At 32.6% G+C, this 24,708-nt stretch overlaps 1 protein-coding gene across 1 annotated transcript in view; it reads right to left on the bottom strand.

The window, feature by feature from the left end:
* LOC143065356 (uncharacterized) overlaps positions 1-24,708 on the bottom strand; it is a 158,966-nt gene that overhangs the window by 128,568 nt on the left and 5,690 nt on the right. The window contains exons 5-6 of the mRNA XM_076238887.1: positions 24,435-24,536; positions 24,009-24,182 (exon numbers count right to left, since the gene is read on the bottom strand). Of these exons, the coding sequence (XP_076095002.1) occupies positions 24,009-24,182; positions 24,435-24,536 (276 nt within the window). The remainder of the gene's footprint in view (positions 1-24,008; positions 24,183-24,434; positions 24,537-24,708) is intronic.

Below are 24,708 nucleotides of genomic sequence, written 5' to 3'. Positions count from 1 at the left end.
CATTTGTTGAGCCAAATATTTGTCAACACGATTTAATAACAACATTTTCGTATTATAACATCTTATATCAGTACCGTTGTGCAAATCTTTAGACTTTATATATATATATAACTCGTCTAAACATCAACCCAACAATGTTAGATCTGTAAATTTGCTTTCGCAAATTTTTGGTTCTTCCCTCGCCGGGATTCGAACCCTACTGTGATATCGTGACACCAAATCGCCTACACTGCAGCCGTCCCGCTAGACCACACGACCACCTGGGCTCTTAAAAATAGAGCTTTCGCTGGCCGTGTGTTACCTTTCCACGTCAGTTTTAATCTAGCGGCGTACTGCAGTACATGATATATAAGGCATGAAGATGTTATTGTTACAGATCAGCTAAATTATCTATAGTAAAGGATCCTACAAATTAATGTAAGATACAGTCACAGAAAATAATTATAGTTATAAGTACGTCTGAGTCAGTGACAACCCTACAACAGATGTATCCATCGGATCGCCATCAATGATGGTGATACATGGCTGTGTACATAATGTATATACAACTCGTCTAAACATCAACCCAACAATGTTAGATCTGTTAATTTGCTTTCGCAAATTTTTGGTTCTTCCCTCGCCGGGATTCGAACCCATGCTACTGTGATATCGTGACATCAAATCGCCTACACTGCAGCCGTCCCGCTAGACCACACGACCACCTGGGCTCTTAAAAATAGAGCTTTCGCTTGCCGTGTGTTACCTTTCCACGTCAGTTTTAATCTAGCGGCGTACTGCAGTACATGATATATAAGGCATGAAGATGTTATTGTTACAGATCAGCTAAATTATCTATAGTAAAGGATCCTACAAATTAATGTAAGATACAGTCACAGAAAATAATTATATTTATAAGTACGTCTGAGTCAGTGACAACCCTACAACAGATGTATCCATCGGATCGCCATCAATGATGGTGATACATGGCTGTGTACATAATGTATATACAACTCGTCTAAACATCAACCCAACAATGTTAGATCTGTAAATTTGCTTTCGCAAATTTTTGGTTCTTCCCTCGCCGGGATTCGAACCCATGCTACTGTGATATCGTGACACCAAATCGCCTGCACTGCAGCCGTCCCGCTAGACCACACGATCGCCTGGGCTCTTAAAAATAGAGCTTTCGCTGGCCGTGTGTTACCTTTCCACGTCAGTTTTAATCTAGCGGCGTACTGCAGTACATGATATATAAGGCATGAAGATGTATATATATATATATATCTATACTATTAAACGAGAAGACCTCATTTTTGGTGTCGCTTCTCTTCTTTCCACAATAAATTAATCAACACGACTCTGTGTCCTATATGTACAGTGCATAGTCGCATTTGTCATCCATTCATATGATTATTCAGATTGAGTTATTTTTGGAGAAAAACGAGAAAAAAGGCATCCGGATATTGTCCCGTCATTGGACGAAATTTTAAGTCAGATTATACTTCCGGTTTGCGTTTTTCTGTATACTTTGAACAAACAAATAGTACGAATAAAGTGTATTTAAATTCTGTTCAGAGTTTATTAAATGGAGAGGGTCTGTATACTATGTCAATTGACCACCATGGATCGATTACTAAATTAATAATTGAAAGTAAATACACTTTATTTATATAGTAATACAATGTATACAGATAAGCGCTAAAATTATTCATGTGAACTTTTGATACCTTTTCTGAAATTCTCCATTCATTAAATATTTTACAAAATTCATTGATTACAAAAATAAACATGTGGTATGATTGCCATGTTGAGACAACTCTCCACAAGAGACCAAAATGACACAGAAATTAACGACTATAGGTTACCGTACGGCCTTCAACAACGAGCAAAGCCCATACCGCATACTCGGCTTTAAAAGGCCCCGAAATGACGATGTAAAAAAATTCAAATGAGAAAACTAGCGGCCTTATTTATGTACAAAAAAGGAACGAAAAACAAATATGTAACACACAAACAAACGACAACCACTGAACTGCAGGCTCCTTACTTAATGTTCATAACATACTAAATGTATGTTCATATTGAAATTGATAGAAAACCAAAAATTGGGAATTTTGGAAATGAAGGAGGAGGTATAAAACTTCTAACAACACTTTACATACTTTTAACTCCGCTCTGAATGCCCGCGATTTCGCGGGTGTGTTCTAGTATATAATAAAAACTATAACACAAATTACCATACGTTTCGGCCATTACGGCCTTCTTCATTGGAATAAATTACAACATTGAAACAACAATTACATTGCTTGGATACATTACGTTATAATAACTTCTATGACGTTCATTTGCCGCGTTTTTCGCATTTTTAATATAAATATTTTTATTATTTTTCATACATTGTGTTGAGTCCTTCAGGTTCTAAAGTTTTTAATTTAATATCCAAAAGGCTTCTTTGGTTTTTCTGTAAGTTTCTGTCCCAAATACTCTTTCTATGGCGGTAACTTTTAAATTTGTCATTGAATGATTGTTCTGAATGAAATGGTTGGCTACTGGATCTTCTGTTTTCTGTGTTCGTATTTTTGAAAAGTTCAATAGCATTCGTTGATATAGTGTATCACCCGTTTGTCCTACATATATAACTTTTTCACATTTTGTACAATTAATTGCATATACCACGCCTACGGTTTTACAATTTATTTGTCCCTGAATGGTATATTCTTTGCCGGTGTTGTCACAAAATACCTTGGTTTCATTTATATGTGAGCATAATGCACAATGTTTACCACATGGTCCACATCCATTAGTTTGTTTATAAAATAGTAAATTATGCTTTTTGTGCACTAAGATGTCTTTTATGTTGTTATCATTTTTTATTACTGACGTTGATTTTCAATCATATCAGCATAATTTGAACGATGAACGACTTTAACAGTATTGTATATATATAAATCGACCATCACCCTTTAGCATGGCCATCGCACTTTGGAGTCCTACATATAATTATTTTACTATTTTATTAATATATATATATTTATATATATACAATACTGTTAAAGTCGTTCATCGTTCAAATTATGCTGATATGATTGAAAATCAACGTCATTGTACATTGTCGGAATTTATTTTATTTTACTATGTTATTAATATATATATTTTGTGTACATACAAAATGTACAATATTTGTACATTGTCGGAATTTATTTTATTTTACTATGTTATTAATATATATATATGTAAGACTCTAAAGTGCGGTGGTACTCTAAAGTGCGATGGTCATGCTAAAGGGTGATGGTCTACGCTAAAGTACGATGATGTCTAACACGCAGCGGCTAACGTAAGATTGTTTTAAAGAGGCAAAAATTACCATGAATTAAAACTAAAAGTACAGTGTTTGACCAAAACACTGTGATGGTCACATTACAGAAGTTAGTTTGCTTATGGGGTATAGCACAGTTATGTTTGAAACAGATGTTTTTAAATTGAAGTTTTTCTACTATGCTGACTTTATTTATGAGTTTTGAAATATAAAAATGAGTTTCCAAATCGAATTCGAGCGTAGTAAATAAAGTGCTTGAATAATTCATGTATCTTGCCGTTAACGCAGCTTTCTAACAGTACAGTGAACACCTTTTGTTAACAATCTTCAATTTCAGTCTAAATTAATTACATTTTGTGTACATACAAAATGTACAATATTTGTACATTGTCGGAAATATAACTATGATTTGTACTTTGAGAAACGTAGAAAATAGGCGAGGTTTGTCTCCTGTTTCGTAGCGAGTGGGGGGCCTACGCATAACTTTTATAATTTACGAATACTGTTTTAGGCTACAATTTTAAATTTTATTCGCTTTGAACGTATGTTTTTTTTTTACTGACGTTGATTTTCAATCATATCAGCATAATTTGAACGATGAACGACTTTAACAGTATTGTATATATATAAATGTACTCAATAGCCAGCAACAGAAACAGGACACAAGAAGACTAGTATTTAGGCATATGCATATTATATATATGGGGTGTGAATAGGGTTTACAGAATAGAGAATAATGGGCCAAAATTTTAAAGAATAGAGATTAATTAGTGGGATGCTAAAATAAAAAGAACAGAGAATAATTGCCAAAATGTATAAAGACTAGCGAAAAGTGTCTGAAAAAGTAAAGAATACAGAGTTGAACGACCACCTATCAAGACTCTCTACTATTCTTCAACTTTACTGTAAAGTAAAATGGTCGATTGTAGTAAAGTTTCCAAACAGAAATACATTTGATTCTGCCGGTATAACACAGCTAGTAAAATTCAGTAAGTCATGAACTGCTTGGCCAGGTTGTTCATCTCTTGGTTAAAATTTAACCTATTGTTAAATATCGTAACCCTTGGTAAAAGAAGATTTACAAAAATACTAAATTTATTTCCAAGCATGTCCATTTTTGTTTGTAAAAAAGATGTTAACGTCATAATGAAATACCGTTGCTTTCGCAGACCATTGCTGTTTAGCGTACGGGGGTATCGCACTTTGGCGTACACCAACGCACTTTAGCGTGGCCATCGCACTTTAGCGTCCCCATCGCACTTTAGAGTCCTACATATAATTATTTTACTATGTTATTTAATGAATATATATATATATATATATATATATATATATATATATATATATATATATATATATATGCACATGTGAAAATTATTTTTTACGCCTATATATATATATATATATATTTTATGTAGACGATACGCGTGTCTGGTGTATTAAATTATAATCCTGGTACATTTGATAACTGTTTATACTGGGTCGATGCCACTGCTGGTGAACTTTTTGCCCCCTAGGGTATCACCAGTAGTCAGCACTTCGGTGTTGACATGAAAATCAATTATATGGTCATTTTGATAAATTTCCTGTTGACAAAATTTTGAATTTTTCGAAAAACAAATGATTTTTTTTTTTATCCCAGGAATAGATTATCTATTTGGCATATCTTTTTGGAATTTTTGGTTCTCAATACTCTTCAACTTTGTACTTGTTTGGCTATATAACTATTTTGATCTGAGCGTCACTGATGAGTCTTATGTAGACGAAATGCGCGTTTAGCGTATTAAATCATAATCCTGATAACTTTGACAACTATTTACACCACTGGGTCGATGCCACTGGCGACGGACGTTTCGTCCCCTGGGGTATCTCCAGCTCAGTAGTCAGTACTTCAGTGTTGACATAAATATCAATTATATGGTCATATTAATCAATTTCATGTTTTCAAAACTTTAAATTTGTCTAAATTTAAACTAAGGATTTAATTATCTCAGGAATAGATTATCTTAGCCGTATTTGGGACACCTTTTTTGGAATTTAGGGTCCTCAATGCTTTTCAACTTTGTACTTGTTTGGCTTTATAACTATTTTCATCTGAAAGTCACTGATAAGTCTTATGTAGACGAAACGCGCATGCATGCAAAACAAATTTCTTCGTAGAATATATATATAAATGAAAAGTTCGCAATTTAACCGACACTCATTGTTTGTAAATGTTAAACACAATTAAGTCCATGATTTTTACATTAAAATCCTAATGGGTCGAATTGTATTTTGGTTTGATTTTTTTAAATACTGATCTAAATATATACTATACCGTGCGCATCTATGTCGATTTATCCTTCTCCCACATTTATATCTGTGTATACTGGAGTAATAGCATATTCTAAATAAAAAATAGTTTTACACATTTAATTTTCAAAATTAATCATATATTTCGCTTAATCAATTTATTTGGAAAGATCTGACCAATAAAATGATTATCTATTCTTTTTTCCCTTCTTTTTGAAAACAAGTGCATTGTTCTGAGTAACCGTTGAATTAGTCCAAGTAAATTGTGTACGGTTTGATACAAATGGCTAGTTTAACTTTTTACTCTATTTGGTCTTTTAAACACTTTTTTATTCGAGCGTCACTGATGAGTCTTTTTTAGACGAAACGCGCGTCTGGCGTAAGGATGAAATTTTGATCCTGGTATCTATGATGAGTTTATTAATAAGTGTATGGTTACATATTGTACTATTATTTAAGTTCCATGTGAGTATATAAAAAAAGGACATCCAAATGTCAACGTACACAATTTGACTAGAATAAATCTTAATTACTGAGTTACCTTTCATCTGCATAAAAAGAAATATATTGAATGAAGGATTGTGACTCGAGCAGTCAAAGGTTTGATTTTTTACGGGTTAGGTTGTACTATTCGTTAATTTACCTGTAACGTCTATTTTTTATGACGTTGATTTATTCGTATGAAGGACAGTTTTTAATTCTATTGTGGTTTACTGTATGAGGAAGGTGTCCATTGTTATTCTATGGTTTGCATGTTGTAACGTACTATTGTTATAAAGCGGGAGGTTTTTCTAACAATTGGACCAGGTTCAGTCCCCCATTTTTTTCTAACATATCCGAAACCAAGTCAAGAATATGCAAGTTGTAATCCCACAGTTCTATAAAATTGAGAAAGGAAATGAGGAATGTGTCAAAGCGATAACAACCTGATCATAGAGTAGGCAACAGCCGAAGGCCACCAATGGGTCTTCGATGTAGCGAGAAACTCCCGGACCAACCCTCACCCCGGAGTCGACCTTCAGCTGACCCTTAAAAAAATATGTATACTAGTACAGTGATAATGGACGACATAATAAACTCCAAATTATGCAGAAGAAACAAAAGTTAAAAATCATACAAGACTAACAAGGACCAGAGGCTCCTGACTTGGGACAGGCGCAAAATTGAGGCGGGGTTAAACATGTTTATGAGATTTCAACCCTCCCTCTATTGTTTGTCTGTTTGTCTTTTTTCATTTTTAGCCATCGCGTTGTCAGTTTATTTTCGATTTATGAGTTTGACTGTTCCTCTGGTATCTTTCGTCCCTCTTCTATACCTCTAGCAAATGTAAAAAAAGTAAACGCATAACAATACGCACATTAAAATTCAGTTCAATAGAAGTCCGAGTCCGATGTCAGGAGATATAACAAACGAAAATAAATAAAATGGTTCAGCCCCCCATTTTTACTCTTACATGTCCGAAACCAAGTCAGGAATCTGCAAGTTGTAATCCCAAAGTTCGTTTCTATAAAATTGAGAAAGGAAATGGGGAATGTGTCAAAGCGACAACAATCCGACCAAAGAGTAGGCCACAGCCGAAGCCCACCAATGGGTCTTCGATGTAGCGAGAAACTCCAGCATCCGGAGGCGTGCTTAAGCATTTCTTTTATCATAAATTTTTGTATTAAGTTTCCCATTAATGCTAAAGATATTTAATATTTATCTTTGTATTTTTGTATTTGTTTTTGTTACAATTATGGGTTTCTGCTGTTTCTTTGTTTTCCTTTTACATTTTATGTGTTTTCTTTGGTTTTAGTTTGTAACCCGGATTATTTTCTCTCAATCGATTTATGACTTTTGAACACCGGTATGCTACTGTTGTCTTTATTTATATCATATAGTTATGTATTTCTCTGTCTTAGTGATTTTTCATTTATTTTGGACTGTAAACATCTCAACTTAAATTGTTATTTAGAGGTATTTCAACATTGTCGTATACACAGGATGTGATGCTAGCAATAAATAAAGCAAACAGTAGTATACCGCTGTTCAAAATTCATAAATCGATTGAGAAAAATAAAATTCGGGTAACAAACTAAAACTGAGGGAAACGCATCAAATATAAGAGGAGAACAACGAAACACAACATTAAAATGTAAAACACACAGAAACGAACTATAATATAACAATGGCCATTTTCCAGACTTGGAACAGGACATTTTAAAAAAACAAATGATGGGTTGAACCTGGTTTTGTGGCATACCAAACCTCCCGATTTTATGGCAATGTTAAATATAAAATTACAACATTACATGACAGGACTACAATACAAATAAATGGGAGAACATTAAGGACAGAGAAACACACAAATAATAGCTAACAAAAGATACCAGGTTCAACATCCCATTTATTTATAATAAAAAAAAATGATAACATCATGGCTAAACAAGAAACAGACAAACAAACAAACAATAGTACACAACATTGCAAAGAAGACTTAGCAACATAACTCCCCCCCCCCCAAAAAAAATGCTACGGAAGGGTAAGGAGATCCTGTTTCACATGTTGCACCAGCCGTGTTGCTCTTGTAAGTACAAACCCGTTCACAAGCCTTATTTGGTATTTCACAAAAGGGACAAGATTGTAGTAAGGACATTAGGAACGTATCCGATATCATTATGATACGGATATTCCATAACGGTCAACCAACTCGTGATGGCGTGATTTACAAATGATTTTTTTTCAAATTTAGTTTGAAACTCCTGGTTTAAAAGCTTCTTCGTGATCAGAAACCCTCTATCAAGGAAATCATGAGAGGGAAGTTAGTCAGTATCAATTAGAAAACTTATTATGCAGGCGCTGCTTGATTGTTGCTACATTGAAAGTGAAAATTCGAGCTTTGGAAACTGATATCATATCTTTCGTAAAAAGTAAAATAACAAAAATATCGAACTCCGACCAAAATTCTAAATGCAAAACCCTAAGTAAATACCAAAATCAACCCTCAAACAAACACACCAAAGAGCTGGTATAGGCAATTTCTTAGGTAGAAAATGAATGCGACGTTCTTTGACATACCCCTGGTTCAATAACTGTCTGCTCAGACAGAAGTGTCGTTTAAAAATTCTAAGTATCGGCTTACAAATAAGTTTACAAATGTATATCCCACATGCAGGTGAAGTTGGTAAATCGTTACTTAAATGGGGGAAATTGATAATTTTGAAATAAACCTGGTCTCGTTTATCACATTCTGGTACTGAGATGACCGCTTATGTCGAATTTGAGGTTCAAGTAAAAAGTTAAAAAAAATGAGGCACAGGAAGCTATGTTTGTTGGTTTTTTAATTTGTATTTCTGGATGATATATGAATAGAAGCGAATCAGAAAAGTTTGAACTTTTAATGGAGAAAGAACATCTCAATATATCTGAATGTAAAAATAAATGATCTTGCTTCTTTAACTTCTTCTTTTTGACATGTGTCCTTTGGAACTCCTCTTCATACGAAAATAAGAAGGGGTCGACAGGGAGAGGCCAACAGTTTATTACCATGAGAATGCCGACAAAGTGTTGAAAAACTCTACCTCCAAATTGTCAATAAAAAACTTTGACATACTAATTGCTTGTTCGTCTGTGTAGCATGTTTAATATTTCTGGTTCACAATTAACAAAATATTTCTTATGTTATCATAAAGAAAGAAATTTATAGCGTATGCTTCCATTTATATGTTCAAAAGTATTTGTGAATTTAAGTTTTCAATTTTACATGGGGAATGGTGGTATACACGGTTGAACAATATTGAGTGTCGATAGAGCTAATTTCAGTGCAAGATCGAGATCGAGATCTAAAATAATCCAGAAGTTCTATAGACGTTTTTAATCACATACCACAATGCGTGTAAACAGTTTCGCATGTTTTTTTTAAAACCCTCTTCACTAGTGCGGTCAGAAACTTTTTGTCAGTCTAATGGACAACAATTTCGTCGAACATGTATATGGGCCGGCAATGTACCTTATTTGTACGGAATTATTTGAATTTCATGTACTTTTAGCGTCTGGCGTATATACAAAATTTAGTCCTGGTGTATATGATGAGTTTATTTAGTATCCAATACAAACAAGGTAAATACTCCGATTTACTGTTCAATACAATGTTCATTGAAAGTCATTAAGGATTCGAGATTCAGCAACATATCATCCTTGTCAAATGATATTTTTTATATATAGGATTTCCTGAGTGACATTTAAACTTAATTCCTTTAAATGAAACTTATGGTAGTACGATTTACAAACAAATACAATATTATTTGAAGTGTGTCCGCAGGAAAAACAAAATACCTATCATTTATACTTCTTGCCAATGTAGAATAAAGGAACTCACTGCAATACGCACAGCAAAACTCAGTTTAATAAATGTTCGAGTCCGATGTCAGAAAAGGTAACGAAAGAAACTAAGCAAAATGACAATGATACATAAGTGGACAAAAGACTACTAGTTGTTACTAAAATGCCGTCTCTAGACCTCTATTAAACTGATTGAAAGACTAAGTCAAGATATGAGAAGACGTTTTCGTATGATGAAGTCATTCTCATAAGAATAAAGTAAAACTTCGTCAAGAAGAGTGACGTCAGTTCCCATGTGAATGCCGATTGTATCTTAAAAACACGCCCTCCAATCGAAACAAATGTGTTGACAATCAAGAAATCAACCATTATGATGATGTCAGATTTAGGGAATAAAAAAGAAGATACGGTAGGATTGCTAATTAGACATCTTTCCACAAGATACCAAATGACACATATATTAAAAACCATAGTCTATCGTACGGCTTTCAACAACGAGCAAAGCCCATACAGCACAGTCAGTTTTTAAAGGCACCGAAATAACAAATGTAAAACAATTCAACCGCGAAAAGTAACGGCCTAATATATGTTCAAAAATATAAACGAAAAACAAATATGTAACTCATTTACAAACGACAACCACTGAATTACATGTTCCTGGCTTGGGATAGGCACATACACACATAATATGGCGGGGTAAAACATGTTTACTGGATCTTAACACTCCCCTAAGCTGGGATAGGTGTAACAGCATAACATAATAACGAACTATAAAAATCATTTGAAAAAGGCTCATCTCATTAAATGGATATACATAGAAATACTTCTAACAAAAATACAGTGTAAACGTGGCCGGGTACTTTTATATCCCAACAACAAAATGACATTTAGTACAGATAAGAAAGTACTTACAGTTATTGACGGCTAGTTCAAAGTCACTAAAAACTAATAAAAAAATAATGCATCTAAGACTAAATGTTTTGTTTGACTCAGAGTAATATTCTACAAATAAAGGCAACAGTAGTATACCGCTGTTCAAAACTCGTAAATCTATGGACAAAAAAAAACATGATAGGGGTAACAAATTAAAACTGAGGGAAACGCATTATTTTGGGATAGAAAAGTACCGTGACACATCTTATAGTAATGTGAATTCACACTCAAATATAAGAGAAAACAAACCACACAACGGAAACACAACGTAAAAATGTTACACACACAGAGACGATCTATGATATAACAATGGCCATTTTCTTGACTTGGTAGAGGACATTTTTAAAGAATAAAATGGTGGATTGAACCTGGTTTTGTGGCATGCCAAACCTCGCACAAAATAGGATTTATTACTCCCTAAGACGAAATACTTGTATCTACGTAGGCCATTTATGAAACAAAGCAATATAAACTCTTTCAATTTGCCTTTTAGTTTGGATTGGAGAATATTTTTGTGAAGTTTAGACTAGTCAAGTGTAATACAGAAATATGGCAGTTGATATTAATAGTCCGTTTCTAGGTATGTTGGCGTTAGTTTTGGTAGCAGTTTATTGTTTCTGTTATTCTGTTGTTTTTCTCTGATATTGTTTTTTTTAATTTGTTTCCCTCAGTTTTGGTTTGTGATCTGAGTATGTTTTAACTAATCCATTTATAACTTGAACAGCGGAATATGAATTTGGGATAGAAAAGTACCGGGACACGTCTTATAGTAATTTGAATTCACACTCAAATATAAGAGAAAACAAACCACACAACGGAAACACAACGTAAAAATGTTACATACACCGAAACAAACTATGATATAACAATGGCCATTTTCCTGACTTGGTAGAGGACATTTTTAAAGAATAAAATGGTGGGTTGAACCTGGTTTTGTGGCATGCCAAACCTCGCACAAAATGGGATTTATTATTCCCTAAGACGAAATACTTGTATCTACGTAGGCCATTTATGAAACAAAGCAATATAAACTCTTTCAATTTGCCTTTTAGTTTGGATTGGATAATATTTTTGTGAAGTTTAGACAAGTCAAGTGTAATGCAGAAATATGGCAGTTGATATTAATAGTCCGTTTCTAGGTATGTTGGCGTTATTTTTGGTAGCAGTTTATTGTTTCTGTTATTCCGTTGTTTTTCTCTGATATTGTTTTTTTTTAATTTGTTTCCCTCAGTTTTTGGTTTGTGATCTGAGTATGTTTTAACTAATCAATTTATAACTTGAACAGCGGAATACTATTGTTGCCTTTATTTATGTGTTTCCGGTTATATGAAAATAGATATACACCAATATCATATATAGGTGTGATTTTTTACCTTCTATTTTTTCTCTGTTCGTTTATTATTTATTTGAGTAAAACTACCAACTTACCCACATATGACAAATGTAATGTATAGCAGCAAAATAAGCAGGTGATATACTTTATTCTCCATCAATAGTTACTACAATATATAATATGTAAAATTTAGAATGGAAATGGGGAATGTGTCAATGAGACAACAACGCGACCAATGAGCAGAAAACACCTAATAGGTCTTCAATACAGCGAAAATATACTGCCCTAGGAGGCGTTCTTCAGCTGCCCCCTAAACAAAGGCGCTTTTAACTATCCCTAGCGTAGGCAAGATTACAATTACATGTTCGCAGAGATTTTCATGTAACTTCGAGTACTCTAATATCTGTACTTTTTATGTTGTGGGGTGTATAAATGCCCTGCCACGTCTAGTCTGTGTTTTTGTAACATGTTTTTCTGCACCACTGTTACGTGTTTAAGGATTTTTAGCCCTCTATCATGTTTAACCCCGCTATACTCTGTATGTGCCTTTCCTAAGTCAAAATCGGTTGTCGTTTATTGAATTGCTGTCTATCATATTTGTATGATAACTAGTACTTCGTTTGTTCTAATTTAAAATCAGGTCATTAAATTGTTTTAAATTTGTCATTTCGGAGCCTTCTAGAGCTTAACATCCGGTATGGGTTTTGCTTATTGTTGAAATCGTATTGTGACTTATAGTTGTTGCCTTCTTTGTCATTTGGTGGAGTGTTGTCTCATTGGCAATTATAATTTATCATTTTATTTCAATAAGTACTCATATGGTCTGGCTCGTTATATATTGATAAAATCAGTATACACGTAGTGGTCGTATGTGTCATTGGCGATATGAACATACCGTAGAAAAATTTTTACGCGTTGGCATGTGCTTTATCATTTTTGAAACGGGTATTTAATAGCAATACACAGTTAGGAAACAAACTTTAAATTGACAGTCATAATTTATAATCTCTTTTCCTTGCTTCCTAATAATTAATGCTATATCTTTGTTTAATGCATGTGCATATATATGGAAACAGCATCTTCCATAGATTTGATTACTAATAGTAATAATGGTGAATTATAATATTTTAAGTGTAACCAGGGCAACATCTGCATTGATTTGTTTCAAAATATTTCAAAAGAGGAGGTTGAAAATGTCACAATAGTCCCTTTGGACAAACAGAGAATTCCAATCCATTAAATGATACCTTTCCTGATACTATAGACATTAACAGGTCATAGAAATATATGCACGGTAGTACGGATGTGGAAATACGGTCTGTCAAACAGACAATATGCCAAAAAAACATCTTCATGTTCATATAAACCCTATTCGAGGGCTGCGGTATTCTTCGATCAACTAAATAACAAGTCTACTGAACAAAAACTTTAAAATTAAAAAACAATGGTAAAAAAAACTTTTGACTGTGTATTGCTACCATAGCACTTTGTGTTTTTTTTCTCGGAAAAAAATTTAAAAATACAAAATTTGTATGTTTTTTTTTCTTTGACTAAAGAACTTCCAAACAGAAATATTTTAAAAAGTCACTCTTAGTAGAGTCTGTTACGTTCAGTTTTCATTGTACCTTAAATTATACTTGTTTTTCGTCCTTCCACTTTTGCTCATGAGGCTGTTTGTATGCCGACTTTTATTCGTCGCACATTTGATAAAGAATTGTTCTCTCATAATATCAAGCATTATCACACAGGTCAAATTAAAAATGGCTGCTTCGTATCAAATGTGTTTCCTTTTAAGGTTAAGAACCCAATAACCAGTATATATATTTTTTTTTTTTAATTAGCAAAAATGCTGAACTCAAAACGGAAAGTTCCATATCAAATGACCGAATCAAATATTAGTGTTTTTTTTCGAAGTCGCAACAACTAATGAACAAACATGGTTATAACTTTACTTAAAAATTTATAAACGGCCAGGACAATAGTTGATTGTCAAAATGAAAAATTGATGCACACGTTTATATGATATTTGTCACTATGATGAGTTAATTATTGTCAGAATATTTTTCTTTCATTTCTAAATCAGTTTAACAAAAATAAAAATGTATATAATAAATTTGGACTTACGTGTTTAAGAAACCTCTAAATAATGTTTAGTGTAAATCTTTTAAACTATCGTGACCTTTAACAAGTAACCTTTTTATTGGTTTAATTCGAATCAATTCGGAGAAAAGTTTAGACATTTAAAGGAAGAAAAACTGACAATCATGGTCTGTCGATTCCAAATGACTCTTAACATCAAATAATGCAAACATTTCACATTTTTCAATTATTTTGTTTTTGTTTGTAGATTTAAAACACATATATTGAAGCGTGTAAACTATTTTTGAACATAATTAATGAATATAAATTTAAACGGTAGTACAAAATCAGTTGATAAGGATTGTCAATCATTAATTTAAACTCATACATAAAGTAATATATGTCAAAGTGGATAGTTTCGTTAATCTAGATTAATGACACAAGTTCAGTGATCAGGACGTTTTACGATCAAGGTCTTACGATTTCAAATCTTTCTTCTATGTAATTGGTTATTTACAGAAACCTGCTCTATTATTACATTTAATTTCAGTTTGCTTTACCTCAAGCTGAGATAACTTAAAAAAAAATTTCTTTCATTCTATGCTGAAACAATTATGTTTTATTATACTTAATATATCTGTCTGGTATAAACATATTATCTAAAGTTCATTTAAAGTTCAAAAGATATTTTTTGAACTTGTAAACTTGTTTGTATTTCCCTTTACCTCTTTGTAGCTTGGGAGGGAAAAAGATCACTGACAAATAGAGGTATGCGATCCAGTAATTTCTAACATCAGAGATTGTTTTCAGTATATCCAACAAAAAAAAAACATAGACGAAGTCGTTTAATGTCATTTTATTTTCAGTTTCTTATTTAGAATAAACAACAATACTATATATATAATAGTTTTACTAATAATCTTAATTTGCTGATTGTAATCAATGAAATGAATCGGCAAATCTGAAATTAGTATTATTTTAAAAGAACGGTTCATATCACAACCAGCAGACATAATTTTAAAATTAATGCTGCATATATGATTGAATATAGAAGGTTGATAAAATTGAGAATGGAAATGGGAAATTTGTCAAAGAGACAACAACCCGATCATAGAGCGTAAAACAGCAACAAGGCCATCAAAGGGTCTTCAATACAGCGAGACAATCCCACTCCGTAAGCGTGCTTTAGCTGGCCTCAAAACAAAAATAAGTATGTATAAGTTATTTGTTTCAAATTGTTAATTATATGCAAATTAATTTAATTAAAACCTCCTCACTTCCGGCAAAATACCCATGTATTCTTTAAGTGTATATATCCAACAAGTAGTCTTGTTTAAACATAATGGAAGCTTCAAAATTTTTCTTCAACTTATCTGGTTAATAGAAATAAGCGAATAATCTTCAGGAAATGGTTATACAAACGAATTTCAAGGCAACAGTAGTATACCGAATGTCATAAATCAATTGAGGGAAAACAAATCCAGGTTACAAACTAAAACCGAGGGAAACACATAAACTATAAGAGGAAAACAACGAACAACAGAAACACTAAGATGCAACAAAAAACCAAACGACAATGTTACACACAGAAACGAGGACTGTTTTGCTGATTGTGAATTAAAATAAATGAGGAAGTTAAACGCTTGGATATAGATTAAAAGCAATACCACCAAGGTGTTTTATGACAGTCACCACACAAGAGGAATTCACACTGTCAGTTTGAACAGTAAATATAATGCGTAATATTTAAGTGGAGTATAACTGATTACTTAGTTTAGATGTTAGATCTTTGGCAGTTTCTACCTAAGTTTTATAGGTTCAGGAAGATTTATAGTCTACCTATTGTATTGACAATTGTCATCTATCTGCTCTACAAGTATACCAATACCATATATTAGGCTGTAAGACCCCCCAAGTATATCACAATTTAAAACAATTCACATTAGCGTTTGAGTGCAAGCGGAACAGTTCGTTTCTGTTTGTGTTGGCGTTTGCTTTTTTTTTTAAATTCGGTGTTCCTGTTGTTTTCTTTTTATAGTTGATGTTTTTCTCTAGGGTTGGTTACCAGTAGTAAGCACGTCTGTGTTAACTTAAATTATCATTGATATGTTTATAGTTGTAAATTAACTGTTGACAATATTTAGAATTTTTGAAATATTAAGTCTTTTCTACCTCAGGCATAGATTACCTTAGCTGTATTTGGCAAAACTTTTAGGAATTTTTGGTCCTCAATACTCTTTAACTTCGTACTTTATTTGGGATTTTTAACATGTTTTTCATTCGAGCATCACTGATGAGTCTTTTGTAGACGAAACGCGCGTCTGGCGTAAATATGAAATGATGAGCTTATTTGCAACCCGGATTTTTTCTCTTCATCGATTTATGTGTTTTGAACACCTGTATACTACTGATGCCCTTATTTATTGGCCATTCCGTCAATGGCAAACAGTTTGAACACAAACTATACAAATCTGTGGACAATTGCGTGATTCATTCGAATAACACAAAGTTGAGAAAAATGACGAAAAGACTAGACATGAAGAGTTTCTACAGTAAATGAAAGACCCACCTACAACTAAAGAAACAATCATATGTCCACGGATTAATAATAAACGTTTGATTGTATCAATACGAACTCACAGATTCATCTTATACCATGTACTTTATTGAGTATTATAGGCTTAATTACCAATACAATGGCATAGAGAATTGTAAGAAGTACATAAATAAAAAGAATTTTCAAATCAAAACAAGAAATAAAAAAATCAAAACGGGAAGGTTTTCATCACGACCTTATGCCCAAAGTTACAAAGGCTATAGCTTCTTGATTAATGGTTCCCTCGGAAACTGATATTTTTGAAGAAGTGGTACTGACTTACTGGTAGAAGTTTTAATGTGTAAAAAGTAAAATCACAATAATACACTCCAAGGAGAAGTCAAAACGGAAAATCCCTAATCAAATGGCAAAATCAAAAGCTCAAACACAGTCAGAATTATCCCGACCACCTGCCCAAATCTCAAACAGGAGTTTCTAAACTCATGTCAAAAGTTAGTGTTGTAACATGATTCTTTGAGACTTGATTTATCTAGTCTTTTAAATCAATCCTGTTTATTTAAGTCCCAGAATTCCATTCCAATCTTTTAAAGGTGAGAAGAAACGGAAAGTCTCTTTTGATGGCTGGCGATATGAGATTAGATTTGAATAAAAAGAAAAAAAAGAGAATCATTTCGAATGTATAGCTGTCTTATAATTGATTCTTGTTTATTAAAAGGAAATGTTAGATGTCTTTTTGATGGCAGTACCATTTACGGTTTAACCAAGTCAGAATGTTCAAAATGTAGAAGGAGTTTACGGTAATCTTTTCAACAATAGGATGTCAAAAGCATGGTTTGGACCATAAATGGTTCTCATCCCACCATGTCCTCAAAAGCATGGTTTGGACCATAAATGGTTCTCATCCCACCATGTCCTAACATATGTTATTTGTTTGATTCTGACGAAAATCAGTTTTCTGTTATAGCTTCTAAAATCCAGCTGATCGATCAAGGCTCCTTTGATCTGTCGGTGTTTATCTGATTCTTGATCGGTTCCACTGCTTGTATACCAACAGCACAGCGGGTACAATTTTGCCGAATTAAAGTTAGAGCATAATTCAGAATATGTTTTCAGCGTAAAATATATTCTCATAAATAAATGATTGTACTTAAGATACGTTAATGTGGCAACTTGAACGGAAAAAACTCAAATTAGATGGATAGGGTGCTCTGATTTGACTCTTTAAAAATTTGAGCTACTCATCATTTTTTATAATATGTCATTTAAATATTTCAGTCTCTTTTGTTGATCATCATCATATTCATTTCTATTTAATTGTGTACGATATTAAATATACAGTGAATCAAGTTATTTAAATGTCTAGGGGAGGGGAGGGATAGTTATGATATACTACCAACTAGTTGCGTTTTCCTGTTAAATATGTTTTTATATCCATAAATAAAATGTCTTTATAAAGCTTGTTTAAAAATTTCAAAGTGATACATTGACTTGATTCCATATTTTTTTATTATTAGTTTGGTTTTTGCAATGCTCACAGTCTTATTTTGATTACTTAATGGTTATATGGTATTTGATTAGAGTTCATTATCCTGTTTTTAAAAAGCATTTAACTCTTGCATGATTATACCAATAGTAATTATGGGGTTGTTGACAATGACTAACTTAGTTAATTTCGCTGAATTATATTTCGGAACTGAGAAATCAATTTTCAACGAGGAAGTTCACTAGTTTGTCAACTTCCATGTTTGTATGGGTCTAATATCTAATTAAAATACATATGTAAATACGTTATGACACATTAGTTTCAGTAGTTTAAATTGTATACTGTATTAAATGATCCATTTATAAGTGTAACTGCTCCTTGATTTGTTAGTCGAGAGAAGCTAAATATATTTCTATCTAATATATTCTGATAAAAAAAATAATGAAGTTTATTTCAAGCATATTTCAAATCTACATGTTACATAAGCATTTTCTGGAAAGAATTACTACACAATTAAAAACTCGAACATGTTATCACAAACATGAATTACTTGTTACCATAATACATAATGTCATTTGCAAGTAATTTGAAAGAGGGACGAAAGATACCAAACGGACAGTCAAAATCATAAATCTAAAACAAACTGACAACGACATGGCCAAAAATGAAAAAGACAAACAAACAGCTAGGCGCTCGTTTCGTCTTAACAAATTTATACAATTCGACGCTTGAATCAAAAATGTTTAAAAGGCCAAACAAACAAAACACGAGTTTGAAGAGCATTAATGACCCAAAATAGTTTTAAATTTTGCCAAATATAGCTAAGGTGATCTATTCCTGGGTAGAAAAAATTTAGTTCAGCTAATAGTGATGTTGAAAAGTATTGGGAGCTTATCAAATTCCACCTGCCTCATGAGATGGTTGAACGTAACAATCGTAATTTAATATCATCATTTTGAAGCTATCAAGATGTTAGGAAAAAAAGCGATCTCATTTCATAAAACAAATATAAAGTAGCCTCTTCGTTACATGATGGAACATTTAAGGAATGACAATAGTTCAATTATTTATTTAAAATCCGTGTATTTTGCATATTTGTTACTTTTCGGTAATGTGACATACAAATTTGCAATTTTTTGGTGAAAAAGTCAAAGATATGTGGGAAATAGTTTGCTCTAAGTTATAAAATTTAATAATTGTGTGATTTCATACCTATAGTGCATGTACGTGTAACGCATGTTTTGATGTTAATAATAAACACACTCTAATTTCACTGAATTTGATTTCAATACTGAGAAATGAATTAAGACACGGATGTTTATTAGTTGGTTTATATAATCTTTGTTTGGTCCAAAAAAAATATTAATTTTTAATAATAATATGTTTACTGTGGAGACGTAATGGCGCATATCAAGCATACAGTATCATATTGTGATAAATAGAAAAATTCACTTTTATGGAAAATAGGTATTGTAATTGTGTTTTATGTATATCATAGATGTAAAAACTAGAATTCAGCATTTTGTGAAAAAAATAAGAAAGAAAGAAAATCAGAAAATGTTGGATTGTTCAAAAAAAGCCTTGAAATATTGAAACGGACAAAACCTCTATTGAACATTTTTAAATAATGGTCTAATTGGAATATAGAAAACGCTCCATTTATAAGCATATTTTCATTGGTCAAACACTATTTTTTAATTAATAAAAGGCATCATATAAACATTTTTAATAAAAGTACTGAAGTACTGAACATCGGATGACCGCAAGTCGTTGAGGATGGTGCGACAAACTCTTGTCTCAGAAAAAAATCACATCTCTATACCTGAAAGTGAGGTTAATGTGCAGATATGATTTTTTTCTGGAACAAGTTTGTGCGTGGATGACAAACTAATGACAAGAAATTCATCCTCATCGTAATGACTATTATATTTTAGTGATACAAATCAGTATACTCTGGTTTATTGTTAAATATCATATTAATACTGGTATATAAGTTACATTTATATATTTGTTTATGCATTTGTACATCATTCTATTCTACTATGTTAATAATAGTGCAGTGCAAGTGCATGGTGGACACGTCACTTTTCAGTAATAATTCGTTTTTTTTTCTAATAGAATAAATTTGAGTAGACATTCGTATTTTCCCGCAGAAAATGTTTAATCATCCATGCAAAGTTATCGTTTCTCAAAATTGTAAACGTTTTTGAGATATTCTTCCCCATGCGTGTGCATATATATTAACGATTTTTCACTTATATGTATATACATATAACAAAACGTTTTAATATTATTGATTTATCTTCTGTAAAATGTAGATAAAGAGTATTCATTGAAGAAATAAATTTATAACAAGAGATAAGGAATGTTAGTTTGCACTAGATGATGTCTACGTATTTATCATGGGTATAGATCGATTAAAAACCCCAAAACGAATATAACGTAATGGAAATCTAGGCGATAGCAAAACATCAGAATGCCCTCACGGTCCCCCGTTGTACAAATGAAAGATCTACCCGGATTTGTTGGGTTTTTTTTTTTCAATCGATTTATTAATTTCGAACAGCGATATACTACTGTTGCCTTTATCTACGATATGATGGATTATTTTATATTCATCGAGAAATTAACAAAATGTACAAGGCTTACGGTCTGCATCGCAAATTGGTTGACCGATATGATATATGTCTGTGTCACATGTAATAAGTGTATTAGATCTTACAACTAACTAGAAGTCGTCTGATGGGTAAATTAGAAATGTGTCCGTTTCCTCACATGGCATTTCTTATTATGTCACCCTGACGGAGGTCGGGTGACATATTGTTATTGTACGATTCTTTTTTTTTTCTTTATTATTCCACACTTTTTTGTCCAGACTATTTCTCGGAATTGCATGGACCAATGATGATGGAAGTGTACCATAATGTTAACCCCCATGTGCAGATGTGCAATCGGGGTTGGCATTTCCAAGATGGCTGTCGTTGTCATGGAAACAGAAATAATGTGAAAAATCGGAAAGTGTTCCAAAATGAATAAAACTTTGTGGAAATGTTACTTGGCATGCGAAGACTTGAAATCCATCTTTGGAATTTCCAAAATGGCGGCCGTTGCCATAGAAACAGTACAAACATCCAAATTTTCAAAATGCTTTAAATTTTCGGAAAATTCGCAAAATGATGTATTGTAAAGTGAATTAAGTTAATTCAATGTTAAAAGTTTCGAAATGGCTGCCACTTAGTGGCAATTGGCGGACCAGGGTGACATCCGCTATTGCTTGCAATGGCAATTCTAGTTATATTTGGATTTGTACGAGCCCTCGGTCTCAATCCGTTTGATATTCATGGGATTCCCTCGGGATTATGCAAATGCTGAAATAAAAATAGCATGACTAAACAATCTTCATGGACATGAGATGTGCCAATGCTAATACAATTGCATACCAAATACCATTGACTTATCATAAGACGTTCCCTTTAAACAAACATAAACACAAACTAATACATGTCAACTAAGCAAAATTTCAAAGTCAATAAACCATAACTGAGGATCAGGGTAAAATAATCTCCATGGAAATGAGATGTGCTAATGTTTATAAAACTCCATACCAAATATCATTGACCTAACACAAGTGGTTACCCATAAACCAATCTTACCACAAACTAATACATGAAAACTTAGGCAAAAGTTTCAAAGTCAATTGACCGTGACTAAAGGGGGCGGGCTAAATAATCTCCATGAAAATGAGATATGCCAATGAGTATACAACTGCATACCAATTATCATTAACTTACCACTAGTGGTTCCTCATAAATTGGCCTAATCACAAACTAATACATGAAACCTAAGCAAAGTTTCAAAGTCAATAGACCATAACTGTGAGGGGGGGCCGAATGATCTCCATGTGCCAATACTTATACAACTGCATACTAATTACCTTTGACTTACCACTTATGGTGAACCATAAACTAAACCTAACCACCAACTAATACATTGTTGACGCCGTCGACGACGACCACACCGGAAACAGCATACCCATGTCTCGCTTTTTGACTCCGTCAAACGAGACAATAAAACTACTGTTGTCACATATTATGTGTTGAAATGATTTACAGTTCAGTTTTGGTCATGATGACATCAGTGCATGTTAGTGACTACTTCTTTGAGCAAGTTTCTCTGACTTTTTCAAATTTAATTAGAGATATTTACTAATAAACCAAACCTTTTTATGTAGTGTCGTTTGTTTCTCCAGTAGCATCACTGTGAAAGACGTGGTATTTATGTTTCCTGATTGCAGATGTTAACTCTTGTTATCTTCACAGTGCTAGACTACCTGAGCTTATCCGCTTAGCACATTCTACTCGATCTAAAGAGACAGAGATGAGTGTTTTCCTGAATTACTTCTAAGTGTGCAGTTTTACAATGAATAAGACGAATGTCTCAAGGTTGTTTTTTTTTTTAAACTCTGAATTAGAAACTAGAATTTTCGTGGGAGACTTAACACTTATCTGACAGTTTGAAATTGATTTTCATCAAATTTGATTTGACAATTATGAGGGAAAACTTTTTAAAAATCTTTCTACTACTTCGCGGTTGCGCATGCTTTAAAAGAAAAAAAATGTATTAAACAAACACAATTTAGAATACAAGTATTAAACAAATGACAATTCTAGATCCTCATAAAAAAAAATTATTTTGATCGAAAATTTAACATATTTTGGAATTTTGTATGAACATTTAGTTTTTTTCCCTAAAAATAAAACGTTTGCTGTTTTACCTAAGTTCAAGTTCAGTAATCAGACGTTTCAAATGAATTATTATTTGTAATTTATTGACGGTTTGTTAAAATCATTTTGTTGTCAGAACATGTCATCGGAGCTACAAACCTCGCCAACTATAAGCCACATTTTTTTCTAGAAACTAATATGGTAACAAACATTCAATTCTCTATTTTTTTTTATTCTAGTCTTTATCTTTCAAATTTCTCAAAATCACAAAAAAAGAAAAAGACTATACAGTAGATTTGTAAAGCATACGTTTAACAATATTTGTCAAATATTTATGACGTAACATAAAACAAGGTAGTCTTTCAATAATAGCATTTTTCTATTGTATAACTGTGATATTAGAAAAAGAACATTTGAAATATATCAGCTACAATATACCTTTTATTTCTGTAGTTCTGTTCTGTGTTTGCAGAATTCTAGGTAACTGTCTGTTTCTTCCGACTATTCATGACCGACATCAATTAATGTTAACAATTACGATCCCGATGTCGATGCGTCATATTTGACTAAAAGACCGTAAATGTACTAAATGACAACAATAAACCTTAGCCTATTGGATATCAAATATTTTACTATAGTTATACTAGCAAGTTTAGCCAGGCGAATATTTTTGTTCTCCTTCAAATCACATCATCTCAAGGACGTGTTAAAAGAAAGCAATTCACCACTGTCAGGTACAGGCATTTTCAGAAGCAAATTGAAGTTTAGCCATGTTTTTGTGCTGGCTTAACCTCCCACTTGTATGACTGTTGTTAACAATTTTTAGGTTCGTTCAATTATGTTCTTGAACTTAGATACATTTCTTTTTCTGTTATATAATATTATCCATGTATATTGAAACTCACCGGCAGACTTACTAAAAAATTACACCATTGGAATAAAGTTGGACGACAAAACTTATATGCTAAATTTCTTTTTGACAAATGACCTACTTGTGCAAAAGCCCTTATTGGCATAAAATCCATCCTGACAATTGATACAGTTTTCTGGTGATGCACATGTTCCTCCGCCATGGTTTCGTGTAAAACCTCCTCTGAAGTAAATTGTATCATTTGTCACTATTACCATGCATGCTCTATTGAGGACTGTCCGCCCGCCACAAATAGCTGAAAGTTAACATAATGCAAGTCTTCAGTTGAAATATTCCTTTTAGGAATTTAAAAAACATTATATATATTGTCGCATGTAATTATTTGTGTGTGTCAATTCGAATAGGTTGTTATCAGTAAAATCTGTATAATTCATTATCCATGTTATCAATTAAGATAAACAAATTGATATATCGCTTTTGATGTAACAGTTTTTTGTTTTCTTTAAAAAGGATTTTAGATAAATGATTTCAACATGTTTATACTAACGCCACTGGCATGCAAAGTTAAAGTCCCTCCAGCATCCCTCATCATTCCAGCCATCAACACTAGCTGTAACACAGTCTTCGCCGTCTAGATCATTAGGTTCACCTAAAATCCCATAAAATAAAGATTTTCCTTTACCTCGGGTTCAATTACATTTTTTAGAAAAACTTTGGTTTTGATTGTGTATTTTTTTTTTTTTTTTTTTTTAATGCCCAATTCAGTTACTTTCGCAATTAGCATATATCGTGTCGGCCAGCTTTTATCAGTAGAAGAAGCC

The sequence above is a fragment of the Mytilus galloprovincialis genome, chromosome 2 (genome assembly GCF_965363235.1).
Source record: "Mytilus galloprovincialis chromosome 2, xbMytGall1.hap1.1, whole genome shotgun sequence".
NCBI classification, from domain to species: domain Eukaryota; kingdom Metazoa; phylum Mollusca; class Bivalvia; order Mytilida; family Mytilidae; genus Mytilus; species Mytilus galloprovincialis.
Note: the sequence above shows the minus strand (reverse complement) of the source record. Positions and strands in the feature narration are given on the sequence as shown.